Here is a 17,154-nt window from a genome sequence, read left to right as displayed (position 1 = left end):
CAGCCCCGGGCTCAGGGGACCCACCCTCTCGCCTTCGGAAGTTCTTCTTGTCCTGGATAGCATCAGTCAGCGCGGCCATCATCTCCTGCTGCTTCAGGGAGAGGATGCCCAGGCCCTTGACCAGGCCCGCCAGCCCGTATGCCGCCCCTTTGCGCTCCGCATACTTGTCCGACTCCAACAGCTGCTGCATGAGCCGCTGGATCATGCCCCCAGCATCCTCCTTGACAGCAGGCACGAGAGGTGGCAGGCAGCTGGCCACAGACTCCTGGACCTGCGGGAGCAGCCGTCGTCACATCAGGGACAGCTGAGCCCAATCTCACTGCTCCAGTGTCAAACAAAGCACCTGAGGAGCAGTGAGCTAGTTCCACAGTCATTACGACACACCCGCTCTACAGTGCAACCATCAACAAGAACCCTATAGTGCTGTTTCGGGTCGAAACCATAGCTCCTTAAACTGAGGTTCCCAGCCCTACATGGGGCCACACCCTAAGTCAATGTAGGGGTTGTGAGACACTAGGAAACAGTAAACATTTCTGAATATACACCAGCCAAACACTAATTCCAAATCTAACACATAAGACTCTGAGGTGTGAGCCGGGCGTGGTGGCGCATGCCTTTAATCCCAGCACTTGAGAGACAGAGGCAGGCGGATTCTGAGTTCGAGGCCAGCCTGGTCTACAGAGTGAGTTCCAGGTCAGCCAGGGCTACACAGAGAAACCCTGTCTTGAACCAACCCCCCCCCCCCAAAAGACTCTGAGGTGTTCCTGACAAAGCCCAGGAGTGTCGCCTCCTGTGACGTCACTGCAACCTCGGTCTGAACACACACAAATGCACTTTATCCTGAGCGTGCTGCACACCAACAGCAGTAATCGCTGCTCAGCCCCTCAGCTTGCACTGAGACCACTGTGTGGCACGGCAACATCTCGCTGTGTGTATCGGGTTTTATGCACTTAAGAGAATGATCCTGGCAAAAAACGAGAGACTTCAATGCTTTCCTCGCAGGGTTCCTCAGTCTGTGAGTGTCAGATCACTACAGCTGTGGGTCCACTGCCTTAGAACACTTACTTTTTAAAATCTGTTAGTCAGTCAGTTAGTAACAAGTGGTGACACACGCCTTTAATCCCAGCACCTGGGAGGCAGACACAAGTGAATCTCTCTGAGTTCAAGGCCTGGCAGGTCTGCATCAGGCCAGCCAGGGTTATAGAGTGAGACCCTCATCACACACCCCAAGAAACCTTAATTAGTTAATTAAGAAGTGATTGTACCAATGACCAGAGTTTCATTAAGAAAAAAAAAAGTAGTCTATGAATTTTGGCTTGGGGTTAAAACAACTTTCTGATTTCCAATTAAATATCTATGTAAAAGGGGAGGGTGAGGGAGAAAGCTCAGCCAAGTAGATGACCTGAGTTCTATCCTGGGAACCCACACTGGGGAGACCCTACTCCTGCAAGTGTCCTCTGATCTCTACACAGAGGCACGTGCCTCCTCCAACTAAACTAATAAGAAAAATGCCAATTAAAAATATATGTGTACTCCAGGACAGCCAGGGCTATACAGAGAAACCCTGTCTCGAAAAACCAAAAGAAAAAGAAAAATTAAAAAACAAAACAGGCCCGGGCAGTGGTAGCACACGCTTTTAATCCCAGCACTTGGGAGGCAGAGACAGGCAGATTTCTGAGTTCGAGGCCAGCCTGGTCTGCAGAGTGAGTTCCAGGACAGCCAGAGCTACACAGAGAAACCCTGTCTCAAAAAATAACAAAAAACCAAAACAAAACAAAACGGGGGGAGGGTATAGGGAACTTTCAGGATAACATTTGAAATTTAAATAAAGAAAATATCTAATGAAAAAAATATTAAAAAAAAATGTGTGTGAGAGCCTGCCACTTTGTACTACGTATTTATGCAAAGTAGCATTGTTAGCACTGATTTAAGTCAGAAATCAACTCAAACTGAAATTCTACATCCTAAGTAGTATCAACTATTTAGGCAAAATTTGTTTATTTAAAAGTAAATAAGCCCCCAGAGCTCGTGTCTCCAGCTGCATATGAAGCAGAAGATGGCGTAGTCGGCCATCACTGGGAAGAGAGGCCCCTTGGTCTTGCAAACTTTATATGCCCCAGTACAGGGGAATGCCAGGGCCAGAAGGTGGGAATGGGTGGGTAGGGGAGTGTTTGTGTGTGTGTGTGGGGGGGGTTTCTGGGGGACTTTTGGGATAGCATTGGAAATGTAAATGAAGAAAATACCTAATAAAAAAAATAAATTTAAAAAAAGTAAATAAGCGCACCTATCTCATTAGTATGCAAATCTGTTTTAAGCTCTAATAAATGATAATCATTTCATAGATACCAAAGAACTGATTTTAACTGTTACGGTTTATTACCACAGACATTTGATTTGCATACCTATTTTATATACATAAATGCCCAGCAATGAGTAAAATGTCTGTGACAAGAAGGGTTGTAAACTTTAGAAGTTGAAGCAACCCCGGTCTGAACAAAGACCTAAGGCCCAGGCAGCAGGGAACGGGGGTCCACCTGGCAGCGTGCTATGGCACTGTGCCTGGATTAAACAACCACATCTCCTAGTTCCCACACCTACCAGCGTCACCAGGGAATGGTGCTGGGTGTAAGAAAACCAGATCCAGGCGAGGAGAGAGAGATGCGCTGAATCCTACGTTCCAGCCACAGAGCCCAGCCACAGAGCGCACGCGGCAGCTGCCTAAGCTGCCCTTTGCGGTCAGACTCTGATCAATCCTGAAACTGTTTCCAACTGTAACTTTCATGAGGACACTCGGGGTGTGAAAGATCCAGTATGTCAATCTCAAGGAATTAGATATAAATGCATGGTTTCCAGACAAGAGGAAAAGAAAAGTCCTTGGGAGCATGGGTCAGAGAGACCTTACAGGTACCTGTAATGTGTAGCCAGCACACAGAGAGGCCAAGGGGAAACCACAAAGGGATCCTCTCTGGGGTGTGGCTGGTTTGAGTTATGGTCTCACTACATGGCCCTATCTGGTCTACAGATGCACCTCCTCTGCAAGATTAAAGGAAGGCACTGCCATGTTGGCTTCTGTATGGAGTTTTCTTTGTTTGTTTGTTTGTTTTTATTTAAATCTTTGTGTCTTCAATGCAAGATTTAATTTAAACAAACTCAAGCATGCATATACATATCTTCACACATGCACATCTGTACACACTCATGCATGCATGTATGCTCACACACATACACATTCCAGAAAACAAACCTCTAGTTAATGAGTAGGAAGTGCCTGGGTTCTCCCTGGAGGGAAGATGGCTGCTTTCTGTCAGCCTACTCAGCAGCTAGCACGCTACAGCCTACCCAGGATGGCCTCCCACCTGCAATGACCCAGGGATCCCCAATGAAAGGTACCTGCTGAGAGGGTGTGGAGAGGGCGGCAATGAGTTTGGCAACAATAGGTTTAACTTTGGGGTCACTCTTGTCCAGGTGTTTGGCCAGAGACCCCATGAGGACCACCACGCTCTGCCGCACAGCGTCGTAGCTGGCATCATTGGGTGCGTCCTTCAGGAACTCCTCAAACACTGGCAGCAGTGAGTTGACATTCTCCTGCGAAGGCAGAACCGAGCACAGGTCAGCTCCAAGCCACAGGCTGGCTGCTGGGGCTGGCAATGCTGCCCGCTTACCCGGCTTCCCAGCAGGCCTACAGCAGAGCCCTGAGAACTATATCCTCTCATGGTCTCTCTGCAACAAATGAAGTTTCCCAGCAGGTGCTGGCGCCCTGTCACACAGTGCTCCTTCGTCATCTGCTCACCTTCCCATGGGCATTGAGCGTCGCGAGCGCTGCATCTAACATGCACTTCCGCACATCTGGGTTCCGGTCATTCAGGGCATCCGGGACAAAGAACTGGAAAAGCGGCTTCACCTGAGAGCTATCCAAGTACTGCGAGAGCTTGTTCAGGGCCAAGGCTAGGCCACACCTAGGAAGCAAACAGGAGCCTGTGGGTTGACCAGGGTCACAGCCAGGGGCGCCCCATGTGGAAGGAGGACAATTGCAAACACAGCTTTGGGGCAGGGAGAGCATGCAAGCCACTATGAAGCAACCGCCCAAGTGTTGTGAATAAGCCGCCTGTGAAACACAGACCCTGTCTCTCTGTTTCCCTGATTATGAAAGACAATGAGCACCCCTGTCTCAGACAGGCTAGAAGAAAGATGTTCAAGATGACAGATGCGACAGCCATTGGCTGGGGACAAAGCAGAGTGGACTTTATTCTCCTCAGCCACAGAGACAAGAGACCCCTTCGAGGAGAAAGTCTGCATCCTATTCCCGGCTGTCGGACTGGACTGGCAAAGACATAGGAAGACGAGTCCACAGGCACTAGCACACCAAGCCATGCAGGCATGGGGAATGCGCATGTGCTGGCTAGTTTATGTCAACCGGACATGGCTAGTGTCACTGGAGAGGAGGCAACCTCAATTGAGAAAATGTCTTTATAAGTTTGGGTTGTAAGCAAAACTGTAGAGCATTGATCAATAGGCATGGCCCTAGCTCATAGTGGGTGGAGCCATCCCTGGGCTGGCAGTCCTGGGTTCTATAAGAAAGCAGGCTGAGCAAGCCAGTAAGCTGCATCCCTCCATGGCCTCTGCATCAGCTCCTGCCTCCAGGTTCCTGCCCTGCTTGAGTTCCTGTCCTGACTTTGCCCAGTGATGAACAGTGATGTGGAAGTGTAAGCTGAATAAACCCTTTCCTCCCCAGCTTGCTTTAGCCAGGGTGTATCATTACAGCAGCAGTAACCCTATGACAGTGGGTCCGCCATTCAGGAAGCTAGTTCTACTATTTGGTGAAAGCCCACGCTAGGTGATAAGTGTCTTCCTCCGAGGCCATACTTGCTCCTCCTCGCCTACCTAGACCTCCAGCTACTTCATGGGAAGCAGCCCTTCAGCTGCTACTACTATCATCTGCTGAGCACATTTCAACTGTTAACAGGCTGGGGCCAGTGCTCTTCCTGGCAGGTTCTACATGTGTGCCCTTCACACAGCTCAGGAAACAAGCCTAGAGAAACAGAGGACAAATGCTCAAGGGTGCAGAATGGTGCATGCGGAGCCAGCACTGAGCACAGGCCTCCCTGACTTTCCTCCTGCTGTCAACTTCAGGCCATGCCGCTTCCTTTCAGCCCCATCCCACCCAGCTGGTGCAGCTCGGGAAGCCTGGCAACAAGACCAAGCAGGGCTTTACCTGGCTTCCCACTGGTCAGGAGGGGATTCTGAAATCACTCGTCCCAAAGCATCCAGCACTGGGGGTGGCCGCTGCAACAGACAAGGCGCTAAATGTCCAGCAGTGCACTGCCTTGCCCAGGGGCAGACAGGCCATGAGACGAGTGGGACACAAGGCCACCATCCACTTCCCCATCCCTGGGCCACTCACATAGAGCTTCTCCTGGTAGATCTCCATGAGCCTGCCCATAACCTCCGCTGCCTGCCGCTGGTACCGTGCCACCGCCTGGGAAAGGGCTTCAGCCCCGGCCTGCCTCACGGCTGCCTCGTGATAGATCACGTCATCGATCAGCAAAGAGCAGAGATCTGACTGCAGATCGAGGCCCATGGTTGACCAAAGCCTGCAGCAAACCAAAGTTAGGACTGGGCAAGCAAGGGTCTGCAGCAGGTAGGTCCCTGCAGCCCCAGCAGCAGGACTGTCACCTTTCGGCCAGCTTCCGTATCTCATCCTCCTTGTCGAACTTAATGACCCAGAGTCTCCGCAACAGGCTCAGGCCACTCTTCTCGTCAGTGTCGGGTGATGGCAGTACTAGGCGGAGCTCCATCAGGCCCTGTGAGGACAAGGTAGCAGCCTGTGAGGACTGACATCTTATGAGCACGCACCCTGTCTCTTCACTTCCTCCATCCCCAGAACCATCGCTAGCTGCACATGGCTACTTATAGGGAAAGCGGCTGCACGCGACTGAGAGTCAGGCGTCCCACCAGTCAGACTAAAACCACTATGCTCGTGGCTACTGCAGTAGACAGCTTGGTTGGAAGCGTCCTAATTGCTGCAGAAACCAGACAGAGCTGCTCTAAACAGTGCTGAGACTCAGCTCAAAGCCTCCTCCAATAGTTTTCTGGGGGACCTAGGAATATAGCTCAGTGGTTCAGAGCATGCGCCACACGCCCCAACCCAGCACTTTCTGTGTATAGAATTGACGGTGTATAGTGGTAGAAATTCTGTTTTGTTTTGTCTCACTCTATAGCTTTAACTATTTTGGCTGTCATGGCTGGCCCTGAACTTACAGAAATCTGTCTGTCTCTACATCCCAAGTGCTGGTATTAAAGGTGTGAGCCACCATACCCAGCTTAAGAATTTTTTAACGTGGAAGGCAGAGGCAGGTGGATTTCTGAGTTCAAGGCCAGCCTGGTCTACAGAGTAAGTTCCAGACAGCCAGGGCTATACAGCTGTCTCGGGAAAAAACCAACAACAACAAAAAACAACAACTTTTTAACGTAAAAATTACTAATTTAGCTCTAAACATGATAGAAAATGGTGCTTGCTTAATGAATTAAAATACAAACAATAACCGCACTGCCACTATTTGTTCCATATTTTACCAAGTCTACAAGCCATCCTGAAAAGCTAAATAGAGGCAGAAAGCCAAATAAACACACAAACCCTGTCAGTTAGGTCAGCCTGGCAGAAGCTAGAACCACCCGGAGCATGGGCCTCTGGGCAAGCCAGTGAGGGCTCATTTTGATTATGTTAGTCGCTGTGGGAAGACCCGCTCACTGCGGGTGGCACCATCCCCTAGGCAGGGTAACCTGGACTCTGGAGACCTGGAGGAAGCGAGCCGAGCACAGGCATGCGTGTGTCCACTGCTCTCTTTTCCTGACGACATATGTAATGTGACCCGTTGCTTCAAGTGCCTGATGCCTTCCCTGTCACAGTGAACTATGAGGTAAAACTCAATCCCTTAAATTGCTTTTGTCAGAATATTTTATCAATACACAGAAAGAAAGGAAAAAAGAAAGAAGCAATCTGTCGCTGCACCGAGAGCCACAACCTAGACTGACAATCAGATGAAATCTTTCCCCGTGAAGAAAACCACAGACAGTGCTCTATCACAAGCCCAGGACCGTAACCCATCCCATCTCCTCCTCCCTTTGCCTCTTGGCCCTGTCTGAGGGTAAAGGACACTCTGCCCAGTGCTCGTTATGTAGCTCAAACACCTGCCCAGAGTAACATGGCAGCGTGCACACACCCGGAGCGCTGTCTCGCGAACGCTGGCACATGGGGACTGCAGGGCAGCAAGCAGCACGTCCACCTCCTCCTGCTCTGCGAAGGCACAGCCGTCCTCCCCGCTGCTGCTGGCACACAGGGCAGTCAGCGTGTCTGAGGCAAGAACCTGGGGACAACACCAAAGTGCTGGGTCAGCTACGCAGAGGGAGCTGTAGAGGTGCACTTTAAAAAGCCACCCTGCGGCACCTCTGTGGCTAAGACCCCATAGTCAAGCCAGGCACCGGCAGCCCTGCTAACAAGAGAGCCAAGGGTGACTAGGTCTTGACTACTCATCCTGAGGTCAGAGGCACAAAACACAGCATAGGCCAACTGGAAAGCAGATCACCTGTAGGCGAGGGGAGCCCGTCCCGATCACCCACGTCAGCAGGCGCAGCATGGCCACTCGAGGCAGCAACTCCGGGCCATTCTGGAAGAGAATGAGAGAGGTGAGATGATAATGCACAGGCTGCTGCTGTCGCTCACCTATGGGAGAAGCGTCTGGATCCTAGAACTGACTGAGTCATGGTAGAAACTTCCTTAGCTTTATTTACAACCAAGCGGCCCGTAGGTGCTATCCCAGCCTATCACATGCTGTGCCGCTGCCTGATTCCCAGAGTGAACTTCTGGTAGACCAAAGAGCCCAAGAAGAGAAATTCCCTTGTACAAGGAAGGGAAAGAAATGCCAAGTAACACACATCTCAAATGGATGTCGTGCATGGTGCACACTTTACACAGAGCTTGAAGGCAGGGGTAGGAAGTTCTCTGTGAGTTTGAGGACAGCCAGGCGTCACAATGAAACTTACACTGAGACTCATGCAAAACCTAGGTTAGTTTTGAAGGGGAGAACTTAGTAAGAGGCCGGCTCAGTATATGCCATGTAACCCAGCAATTGCAAACCAACCTGTACTAGATATGCAGGAAACATGCAAACACACACAGTGCTGTTCAGGTACTGACCTGGCCAGGAATACGGAACGAGTTACATAAAGCATAGTGCATACAGGCGTGGCACCTCAAGCAATGGAAAACCAAGCACCCACAGGGACAGAGACCTATGAACACAGTCTCTGAACGCAGCAGTACGACCCCTTTCTACATCGGAGCATGCTGTCTTATTATGTGGGCTGCTGCTACAAAAACCACCAGAACCCGAGGTCAGGAAGTATGAGACCCTTGCCTCCCCACGCCCTCAAGCCTGTGCCAACCTCGTCCACCCGCTCAGGTGGGGTGTCAGGGGACGCCCTCAGCTGGGCATGGACAGTGAGGATCTGAAGGATCTGGGCCATCTGCTCCTCCTCCTCCTCGCTGTGGTAGGGCATCTCAGTGAGCACCATCTTTAACATGGGGAAGACCAAGGAGAAGGCCGGTGCAGACAGCGGGGCGGCATCTGGGAGACAAGCAGCATAGCGACAAGCTGGGGCCACCGAGCAGGCCAAGCGCTGGTGGGGACGAGGTCAGAACCTTCCCAGCACCAAGCACAACGTTGGGGACAGTGTGCCTGCCTGCTGCTAAACCCGCCCTGCTTCTACCCACAGGCTAGCCCAGCTCCAGAATGTGACGCTGAGCAGAAGCAAATGAGGAAAGCCAAGGGAGTGGGGGCAGGGGGCAGGAAGCTCGGGGACGCTCTGCCTCCTGCTTCACTCTGTACATCAGCTCACACTGCCCCGAGTGGCTCCCTGTCCCTTACCTGGCTCGCCCTTGCCCACCCTGCTGGGGATGGTGTGTGTATGCAACAGCGACACCGCCCTCCTGACAGCCACAGGCAGCTCCTCCTGGCACCAGGACTTATCCAGAGCACACTCTGGCTTCAGCAGGCGCAGGGTCACATGACTCACCAAGGTGCCTGTGAGAAGACAAGACAGACAGCAGATGACCCACAATGACACAAGATGGTGCCCTGGACAGAGGTGAACCGAAATGTTTTAACTTCTCAGACTTTATGATAGCATCAAAAGAAAAATGAGGAGGCAGTAGCTGCCCTTCTGGTTTTGGGGGGATGATATTTGTTTAGGGATATGGCATCACTACGTAGCCCAGGCTGGCCTAAAACTCAGGCTCCTCCTCCCTCCACCTCCCAAATTTCTGGATTACAGGTTTGCAGTACTATGTCTTCCTGGCAGAGCTGACACTTTTGTTTGTTTGTTTGTTGAGACAAAGTTTCTCTGTGCTGAAATTCACTCTGTAGAGATCCACTTGCCTCTATCTCCCAAGTGTTGGGATTAAAGGCTATTAAAAGCTAACTTCCTGGCTGATAGTTTTGATACTGAAGAGGTCAGGGCGCCGAGAGGCACCAGCCACCCTACAGCTCTTCACCCCACAGAAAAGCTCTTGCTACACAGGTCTGTCCTTCATCAGGCAGACACCAACACTTCTGACAGGTCACACAACTCCAGCTGACGTTTCTTCTCAGACCAGCTTGCAGACTGCAACCCCATCATGAGAAGAGTAAGGCCCCCATATCCCTTCTCTCCTGCGTGGCTGTTTCTTCAAAGCCAACAGAGAGCAAACCACTGGCACACGCTACTTATGAGTTCTGGGTACACAGAGCAGCATAGCACACCGGCCCCGTCCCACTGCCACTGAACCTGACCTCATAGAAAACACCTGCTCCAGAGGGCTTGGGTGTGGCTCTCCCGAGACCCTGGATTTGGTCCTGAGCACAAGAACAAGGCTATTTCAGGACGACGAGGTGCTAATTAACCAGCAGGTAAACCTTGCTCCTCAGAGAAGGGAGGCTGGAGCCACCACCTCATGCCTCTAAAGCCCATCCAGTGTGGGCCCCGTGGATGCGGCCATGGGGAAACAATACTCAGAAGCTCAGGTCACCACGTCCTCTCCCAACACCCATAGGCACCTCCAGCCCACTGCAAACACCATGGACACAACCCCACAGCCAGCAAATAAGGACTAACCCAAGGTCTTGAGTCTCGGGGGCATGACACAGGCAGCTAAGGACAGAAAGGGGCCTTTGACCCTGGGAGCAGCCAGGGGAGACTTCAGCAAGGGCAGGAAGGCATCAACCAGGACAGGGATGTACTGAATCAGGCCACACGGGTTCCTGGCCATGATGGCATCTAGTAGTCCAAGTGCCGCCTCTAGTTCCCCGTCCAGCTGCAAGCAGAGCCAGCAGAAAAAGGTTCATTAGGGGGATCCTCCCATACAGCAAAGAGCAGGGCGGGCCGCAGAGCATCTTCCCCGAACCGCACCGGCATGAGGCGCGTGGTAAGGGGCGGCCTCTTACCTCCTGCAGCCGCCTCCGGATTTGTGCCTCCTTGTCCATCTGGGCTTGCAGCATCTCCTTCTGCTTGCTGGTCAGCTGTACCTCCTCTTTTATGCCTTTCTTTTTCTTTATTTCCTGAGGGACCAGGGTCAGAAGCCAGTTCTACATCCACAGGCAGATCTACCTTTCCCCCAGAGGAAAGAAAGCCCCCTGGCTTCCAGAATTGTAAGCCAGCCTCAAGTCTAGGACCAGGGCCCCCAAGCCCACCACATATCCATGGTAACCCCTATAAAGGCCACAGCCACCAGGTGCCTTCAAAGTGGAGAGAGCAGTAAAGAAGCAGTCTTAAAACAGGATTCTCTGCTAGAAAAGGTGAGGGGAGAGATGTCAGAGAAACAACTGCTCCCTCAGTGATCTCCCGTGGCCACATGGCTTCAGATGAAGGACTTTAACCTGCTCTTAGACACACCTAAGGCTCTTGCAGAATGCCTTGGAGGCAAAGAGAGCACTGAGTCTTCCGATAAATATTTACTGAGTGCCTACATCATGGCAGGAACAGTTTGAGATGTTAGAGACACAGAGATATATGGGTGTGTGTGTGTGTGTGTGTGTGTGTGTATGTGTATACATATATATACATATATATGAAACCTCTCCCACACAGAGCTCACAATCTAGCAGGTAAAGTTAGACAATAAACAAATAGTTAATAAAACGATGGTGGAGCACACTATGGACGGACAGGCAGGGAGTCAGGAAAGGGCGAGGGATAAGGTGCGGAAGACAAGAAGCCTTAGCCTGGGGAAGACAGAGAGAGGGAGAGAAAGACTGAGCGGCATGAGCTCTGTCAGACCAGTCTATCAGTCATGTGGGGGCGCCCAGGCGCTGTTCTTGCTCACAGAGACGAAATGAGCCTGTCTTTACAAAGCCAGAGCAGGCAGGAAGGAGCAGCAATATCCAGTAAAACGCTGGTTTCCTTTGAGTGGGGTCAGAGGAAGCCACAGAGGAACGTGAGCAGAGAGTCAGAGGCAGGTCAGGGGGCACAGGGTAAAGCCACAGCAGAACCAAGGGGACCCGCCTACACGGCACATCAGGCACCGGGCCAAGCAGGCTCAGACATCTCTGGGCTCACCTCCTTCAGCTCCATCTCGATGATCTGCTCCTTAAAAGAGTAGGCCTTGTTCTCGCGCTTCATGTTGGCCTTTTTTATGCTGTCCTGCTGGGCACTGAAACATGGGGAAGGCAAGGCTTAAAGAGAGGCACTGGCCTCCTCAGCCTCAAGACAGCCGCTGAGTCCTGCCGAAACTTTAATGTTTGTTTTCGACTGTGTGTGTGTGTCCCCACTGTATCTCTTGAAACAAGTCACCCTAGTGAACCTGTATGCGGATTGACATTTTCACTAGGCTGGCTGGCCTGCAAGCCCTTTCCTCAGCCCCATCTCTTCAGCCTTCTGCATTGCAGGCAGGGTCTCACTATGGTCCAGGCTGTCCTCTAACTTCCTATCCCTTTATCTCAGCCTCCAGTGTGGACTTGCTGGCATACAGCACCACACCCAGCTCCCAGGTAGCGTTTAAGTGCATGTACCAGGTCAGTGCTAGCTGTTGGAGTCATGATATCTTGGGCCTAAGCACTAGGCCTGGACACAAGCAGGTATGTCTACCAGGGACAGACAGGCTGCTTGGCTTACTCTTCACAGCGACCCTGTGTCCATCAAACAGGTGTGAAAAGCAGAGCTGGGGAGAAGTAAGAGAGGACAAGCGAGCAGCAGAGCCCCACCTCTGGATGATGGATTTATCAAACAGCTCCCCGGCAGGGGTCTGCATGATGGAGAACTCCTCCCGAGTCACAAGGCACAGGGCAGGATTCTGCACAGAGGCAGTGATGGTGCTGATGAGCTGAGGGAGGACGCGGTCAGGAGACAGGACAGAAAGGGAGCCCATGGCGTTCATGGAAGACTGCCAGACAGACAGACAGACACCGTCAGTCCATACCACAACTAGCATCAGAAATAGGCTCTACCACACCCAAACGACCCTTGCAATTGGCTCTCCCTTTCTGCCTTGTGCTTTGGACTAGTGCCCACCACTGGGGCTCACTGCAGACTGAGCCTGGCTTCCTACACATGCCTTTCCCGTCATCAGCTATGACCACTGATTTCGACTGCACACTCCACTCCACTCCACGGTCTAGAGGCTCTGCCTCGCCACTTCCAAAGGCAGGCACGAATGCCCTAACCAAAAAGACAGTCTTGGAGACGGGGGACGGGGGAGAGGGGGGACGGGGCCATGAGACCGCATTGTCAGCTGAAATTACTGGAAAATACACTCTTTCCCCACTGGAACTGTTGGGAGGACAGGGTGTGAGCCCAAAACTCTTTCTTAGCAGAAATTTGAAAATGTGGCTCACAGCCGGGCGTGGTGGCACATGCCTTTAATCCCAGCACTCGGGAGGCAGAGGCAGGAGGATTTCTGAGTTCGAGGCCAGCCTGGTCTACAAAGTGAGTTCCAGGACAGCCAAGGCTATACAGAGAAACCCTGTCTCGAGAAAAAAAAAAAAAAAAAGAAAAGAAAATGTGGCTCACACACTGGAAAGCAGAGAGAGTGACTGGGAGATCAGACAAGTCTCATGAAGGGGGACAGACAGACAGTACCTCTCCTGTCCTAAGGGCCCCAGCTGACCTGACAACAGCATCCCAGGGACTCACCTCCTCAGACACCACCTGCCATGGGGCCCTGAGCTCCCTTCTATGCCCCGAGCAGTACTCATCTGTCTCTGTCTAGAGGGCAGGCTACACTGTACCTTTCCTCCTCCTGCTTCTTTGAGCCCTCACGTCTTGTACCCTGGAAAGGGAATCCCGAAGCCCTGGCCCATTACCTGGTTCAGGGGACTCTGTGTCGTGATCCTGGGGATGATCTGATCCAGGTGCCTGGTGATGAAGGCGTCAGGGTCAATCTTCATCCTTGTAAGAAGTGCTGGCCAGAGTCCAGACTGTACTGCCACTGAAGAAGAGGGGCTTCTTGAAGCCTTCTGCCTGGTGCTACCTCCCCACCTCCCCACCTCCTCCACAGCCACCGACCTAAGGACGGGTGGTGGGAGATGATTAGCATCTCCTGAGCCAGCTGCTCAGTGCTGGGGATGTCGCCCTTGAGCCCTGGCACCCCAGAGATGACACACAGAGCTTCCTGCAGAACTCGAGGAGGCACATAGGTCTTGCCCATCTCCGTTACCTCCCCAGCGTCCGTCACAAGAGCCTCCAAGGGAAGCACCTGTAGAGAGAGAACAAACATGTCCCCAGGGCTTAAAGCCCTGTGCAGGGCCCCTGAGCCTCTCCTGCTATTAGTGGGAATCCCAGCTGGACTGAACCCAATGCCCCGATTTCTGCCCAGGAGTCCACAGGCTATGAGATGTGCCTGGAAAGCCAGCCCACCTAGAGACCCAAGGGACTGGTTGTGGAGGGCAGGTACATGGGGCGGAGGGACAATCATGGACGCCTGGCACCTAGAGCTCTCAAATGATCCAGGCTTCTAGTGTCTCCTGTTCCCTTCTGCCTGCTGCTGCTGCTGTCTGAGACAATCCAGACAGCTCATCTCACGGCCTACATAGCTAGTGTTAAAAAAAGAAGGCTGTAAGCTCTACCTGTCTTCAGTGTACTTTAAGATACTGTGAGAAACATCAAAAGTGAGAATAAGTGTGTATTCAGAATCACTAAGTAAGCCAGGGTCTTTACTCCTAGCACTCAGGAGGCAGGTGGGTCTCTGGGAGTTCAAGGCCAGCCTGGTCGACAGAGTGTGTTTCAGGACAGCCAGGGCTACACAGAGAAATCTTGTCTTGAAAAATAAAGTAAGATTATTCAGTGTTTTAAAACAATAAAAAAAGAAATATCCAAAAACATTTTGGTTGAACAAAGGGAAGACGGGCTCTAAAGGGCAAAGATGCTCTCAAAGCTTGAGTGCCTGGCAGGAACTCCAGGATCGCCCAGCCTTCAGAGAACAGCCCAGGCCAGGCCCAGCTAAAACTTGGGTGGGAACAGGCTGACTGAGTCACTAAAGACCCCGGATCCTCACCTTGTGAGAGTTGAGGACAGTCTTCAGTTCGTCCAAGAGACCATTGGCCAGCTTAACACCCCCAAGAGAGGACAGCAGCTTCCGAACTGTCTGCTGGGCCTGCCTGCGCACATGCCAGGTCCGGCTCAGGAGCACAGCCACCAGGACCCGATAGTACTGCCTGCAAACACACATACACAGGTGTTCCTGGGAATCCGGGGTAGGGCTGTCCACAGCCACACCCGCCACACACCCAAGACAATGTGAACAAGGGCTCAAGGGGCTCACATACTGGACTTTGCTGTTGGTGAGCCTGTGAGGGTGGTCAAGGAAAAGCCTCTCCGTCAGACGCAGCACAGTGCACAGGGCTGTAAGGGAGACAGGGCAAGCCTTTAAAACAAGCAAGCCGGGCTGGTGAGGGGCCTCTGTGGGTAAAGGAGCTCGCCACCAAACCTGGGGAGCTTGCCTCCAAACCTGGTAGCATGAGCACAGTCCCTGGAACGCACACGGTGGAAGGAGAGAACCTACTCCTGAAAGCTGTCCTCCAATTTGCGTGTGTGTGTGTGTGTGTGTGTGTGCGCACACAAAAATTAAGTAACTAAATGTATTCTTTCCACACACCCAAAACTTAAAATGAACTAAAAATTTGACAGCAAAATTTAAATGTGATTAATATTAGATATAAAGCTATAGTTCATTTTTAATTCATTATATATATATATACACACTGATTTTTTTAAAGGTTTATTTATTTATTATATGTAAGTACACTGTAGTTGTCTTCAGACACACCAGAAGAGGGCATCAGATCTCATTACAGATGGTTGTGAGCCACCATGTGGGTGCTGGGATTTGAACTCAGGACCTTCGGAAGAGCAGTCTTACCTGCTGAGCCATCTCACCAGCCCTATAAACACTGATTTTAATTATTAAAAGTTACCACCTATGAGTGGTAGGTAGTACATACCTATAACCCTAGTAATTGAAAGGTTTAAGCAAGGAGATGAGAAATTTAAGGCTAGCCTAGGCTATACAATAAAAACTGTCTCTGAAGAAAAAAAAAAAAAGAGCGGCTGCCTGGGAGACTGCTCAGTGGTTAACAACACCTGTTGCTCTTGGGAAAGACCCAGGCTGGATTCCCATACCCTCACAGTGGCTCACATCCATCCCTAACTCCAGCTGACCCTGCAAGAGTACCAGGTGCAGACATACATGAAAGCAAAAACTCACACACGAAATAAACTTTAAAAAAAGAGACACAGCTGGGCAGTGGTGATGATGACACTTTTAACCCAGCACTCAGGGGACAGGGGCAGGGGCAGGTGGAGCTTTGAAGCTACACAGAGAAACCCAGTCTCAAAAACCAAAAAAAATAAAAGAAAAGAAGAGAAGAGAAGGGGAGGAGAAGTGTAAGCAAGCTGGGTGAGCGGGTCAGTGGCTTGGACTTGTAGTCTGGGGACAAGGGACTGATTCCCAGCCTGGGAAGCATGGTGGTGACACACAGCTGTGCTTGGACGGAGGGCTACACATGTGTAACTTCAAGGACCCAGAGCAGCAAATCCCAGTGAGATTTCAGTGCGGATTCCCTCCCACCGTGTCTTTGAACTATAGGAACGTCGCTCTTAATCAAAAGCTAACTATAAAAAAATGTAAGCCACAAAGTGACTAAGAGTTGTAGCTCATTAATAGGATGTTGTGATTCGTGAGTCAAAAGACTTTTCAAATCCCTAATTAGCAGCAGACTCCTGTGAGGCAACCTAGAATTTTGCGCATACATTTGGAGATCATTGTTCCTTTTCTGCTAGGGTAGAAACCAGTAGTTTCCGTGTCGCCCGGTGGGGGAGAAGAGTTCCCACAGTTCCACTGGCACTCGGCTAACAACACCAGACAGCACCAATTACCCATGCAGTTGTAATTACAGCTGACACGGTAGCTCCCCGCACACGCACGCGGCACCCCTGTCTCTACAGCCCTCCCAAGCCCCCGCTTCTACTGAGCCTGACTCGCCCACAGGAATGAATTCATTTAGAAAACAGACAAGATAACCAGGCAATGGTGGCGTGTCCCTTTAATCCCAGTACTCGGGTGGCAGAGGCAGGTGGATCTCTGTGAGTTTGAAGCCAGCCTGATCTACAGAGAGAGTTACAGAACAGCCAGGGCTACACAGTGAAATCCCGTCTCAAAAACAAAAACAACAAAACCAAAACACAAAGAGCCAAGCTGCGGGCCAGGGAGGTGCGCAGGAGCAGGTCACTCACCGTCCTCTGAAGCCAGGAGCAGGAACTTCTCAGACGTGAAAGTCTGCCTCTTCTCATCCACAACCAGCTGCCAAAAGCCGCTCAGCTTGGCCTCTGCAAGAGAGCAAAGGTCACCCCACAGCACAGTGCTCCACATCCCCCAGCAGGGCCCTTCCGAGCTGAAGTCGCGAGCCAGGCTCCGAGAGACCCTCCATGAAGGACCATTCCAAAGCTCGCTGTTCTGCTAGTCTGAAACCCAGAGTCAGCCCTCCGGTCTCACTTGCAATCTGGAAAACTGTAGGGTGGTCTTCTGCCTGCAGCCTCTCCTCTGGAATGTCCACCTATCCACAGACCTGGCTGCATCTCCTGAGGTTCACACAGTGCCACTCTCTCCCCCTTTCCCTCCCTAACTGGGGC

At 51.6% G+C, this 17,154-nt stretch overlaps 1 protein-coding gene across 2 annotated transcripts in view; it reads right to left on the bottom strand.

The window, feature by feature from the left end:
• Positions 1 to 17,154, bottom strand: part of Gcn1 (GCN1 activator of EIF2AK4) — a 57,538-nt gene that overhangs the window by 19,998 nt on the left and 20,386 nt on the right. For both annotated transcript variants that reach the window (XR_001784681.2, NM_172719.2), the window contains exons 16-34: positions 16,759 to 16,851; positions 14,793 to 14,868; positions 14,522 to 14,681; positions 13,534 to 13,723; positions 13,332 to 13,456; positions 12,234 to 12,412; positions 11,590 to 11,683; positions 10,479 to 10,592; positions 10,150 to 10,348; positions 8,925 to 9,080; positions 8,443 to 8,624; positions 7,584 to 7,664; positions 7,221 to 7,364; positions 5,674 to 5,801; positions 5,402 to 5,591; positions 5,213 to 5,283; positions 3,791 to 3,956; positions 3,391 to 3,585; positions 25 to 271 (exon numbers count right to left, since the gene is read on the bottom strand). Coding sequence is in view for 1 of the 2 variants with exons in the window: in NM_172719.2 (NP_766307.2) it covers positions 25 to 271; positions 3,391 to 3,585; positions 3,791 to 3,956; positions 5,213 to 5,283; positions 5,402 to 5,591; positions 5,674 to 5,801; positions 7,221 to 7,364; positions 7,584 to 7,664; positions 8,443 to 8,624; positions 8,925 to 9,080; positions 10,150 to 10,348; positions 10,479 to 10,592; positions 11,590 to 11,683; positions 12,234 to 12,412; positions 13,332 to 13,456; positions 13,534 to 13,723; positions 14,522 to 14,681; positions 14,793 to 14,868; positions 16,759 to 16,851 (2,790 nt within the window). In the remaining variant the exon portion in view is untranslated. The remainder of the gene's footprint in view (positions 1 to 24; positions 272 to 3,390; positions 3,586 to 3,790; positions 3,957 to 5,212; positions 5,284 to 5,401; positions 5,592 to 5,673; positions 5,802 to 7,220; positions 7,365 to 7,583; positions 7,665 to 8,442; positions 8,625 to 8,924; positions 9,081 to 10,149; positions 10,349 to 10,478; positions 10,593 to 11,589; positions 11,684 to 12,233; positions 12,413 to 13,331; positions 13,457 to 13,533; positions 13,724 to 14,521; positions 14,682 to 14,792; positions 14,869 to 16,758; positions 16,852 to 17,154) is intronic.

The sequence above is a fragment of the Mus musculus genome, chromosome 5 (assembly GCF_000001635.26).
Source record: "Mus musculus strain C57BL/6J chromosome 5, GRCm38.p6 C57BL/6J".
NCBI lineage: Eukaryota > Metazoa > Chordata > Mammalia > Rodentia > Muridae > Mus > Mus musculus.
The sequence above is the reverse complement of the archived record's forward strand: the minus strand, read 5'-3'. Positions and strand labels throughout refer to the sequence as shown.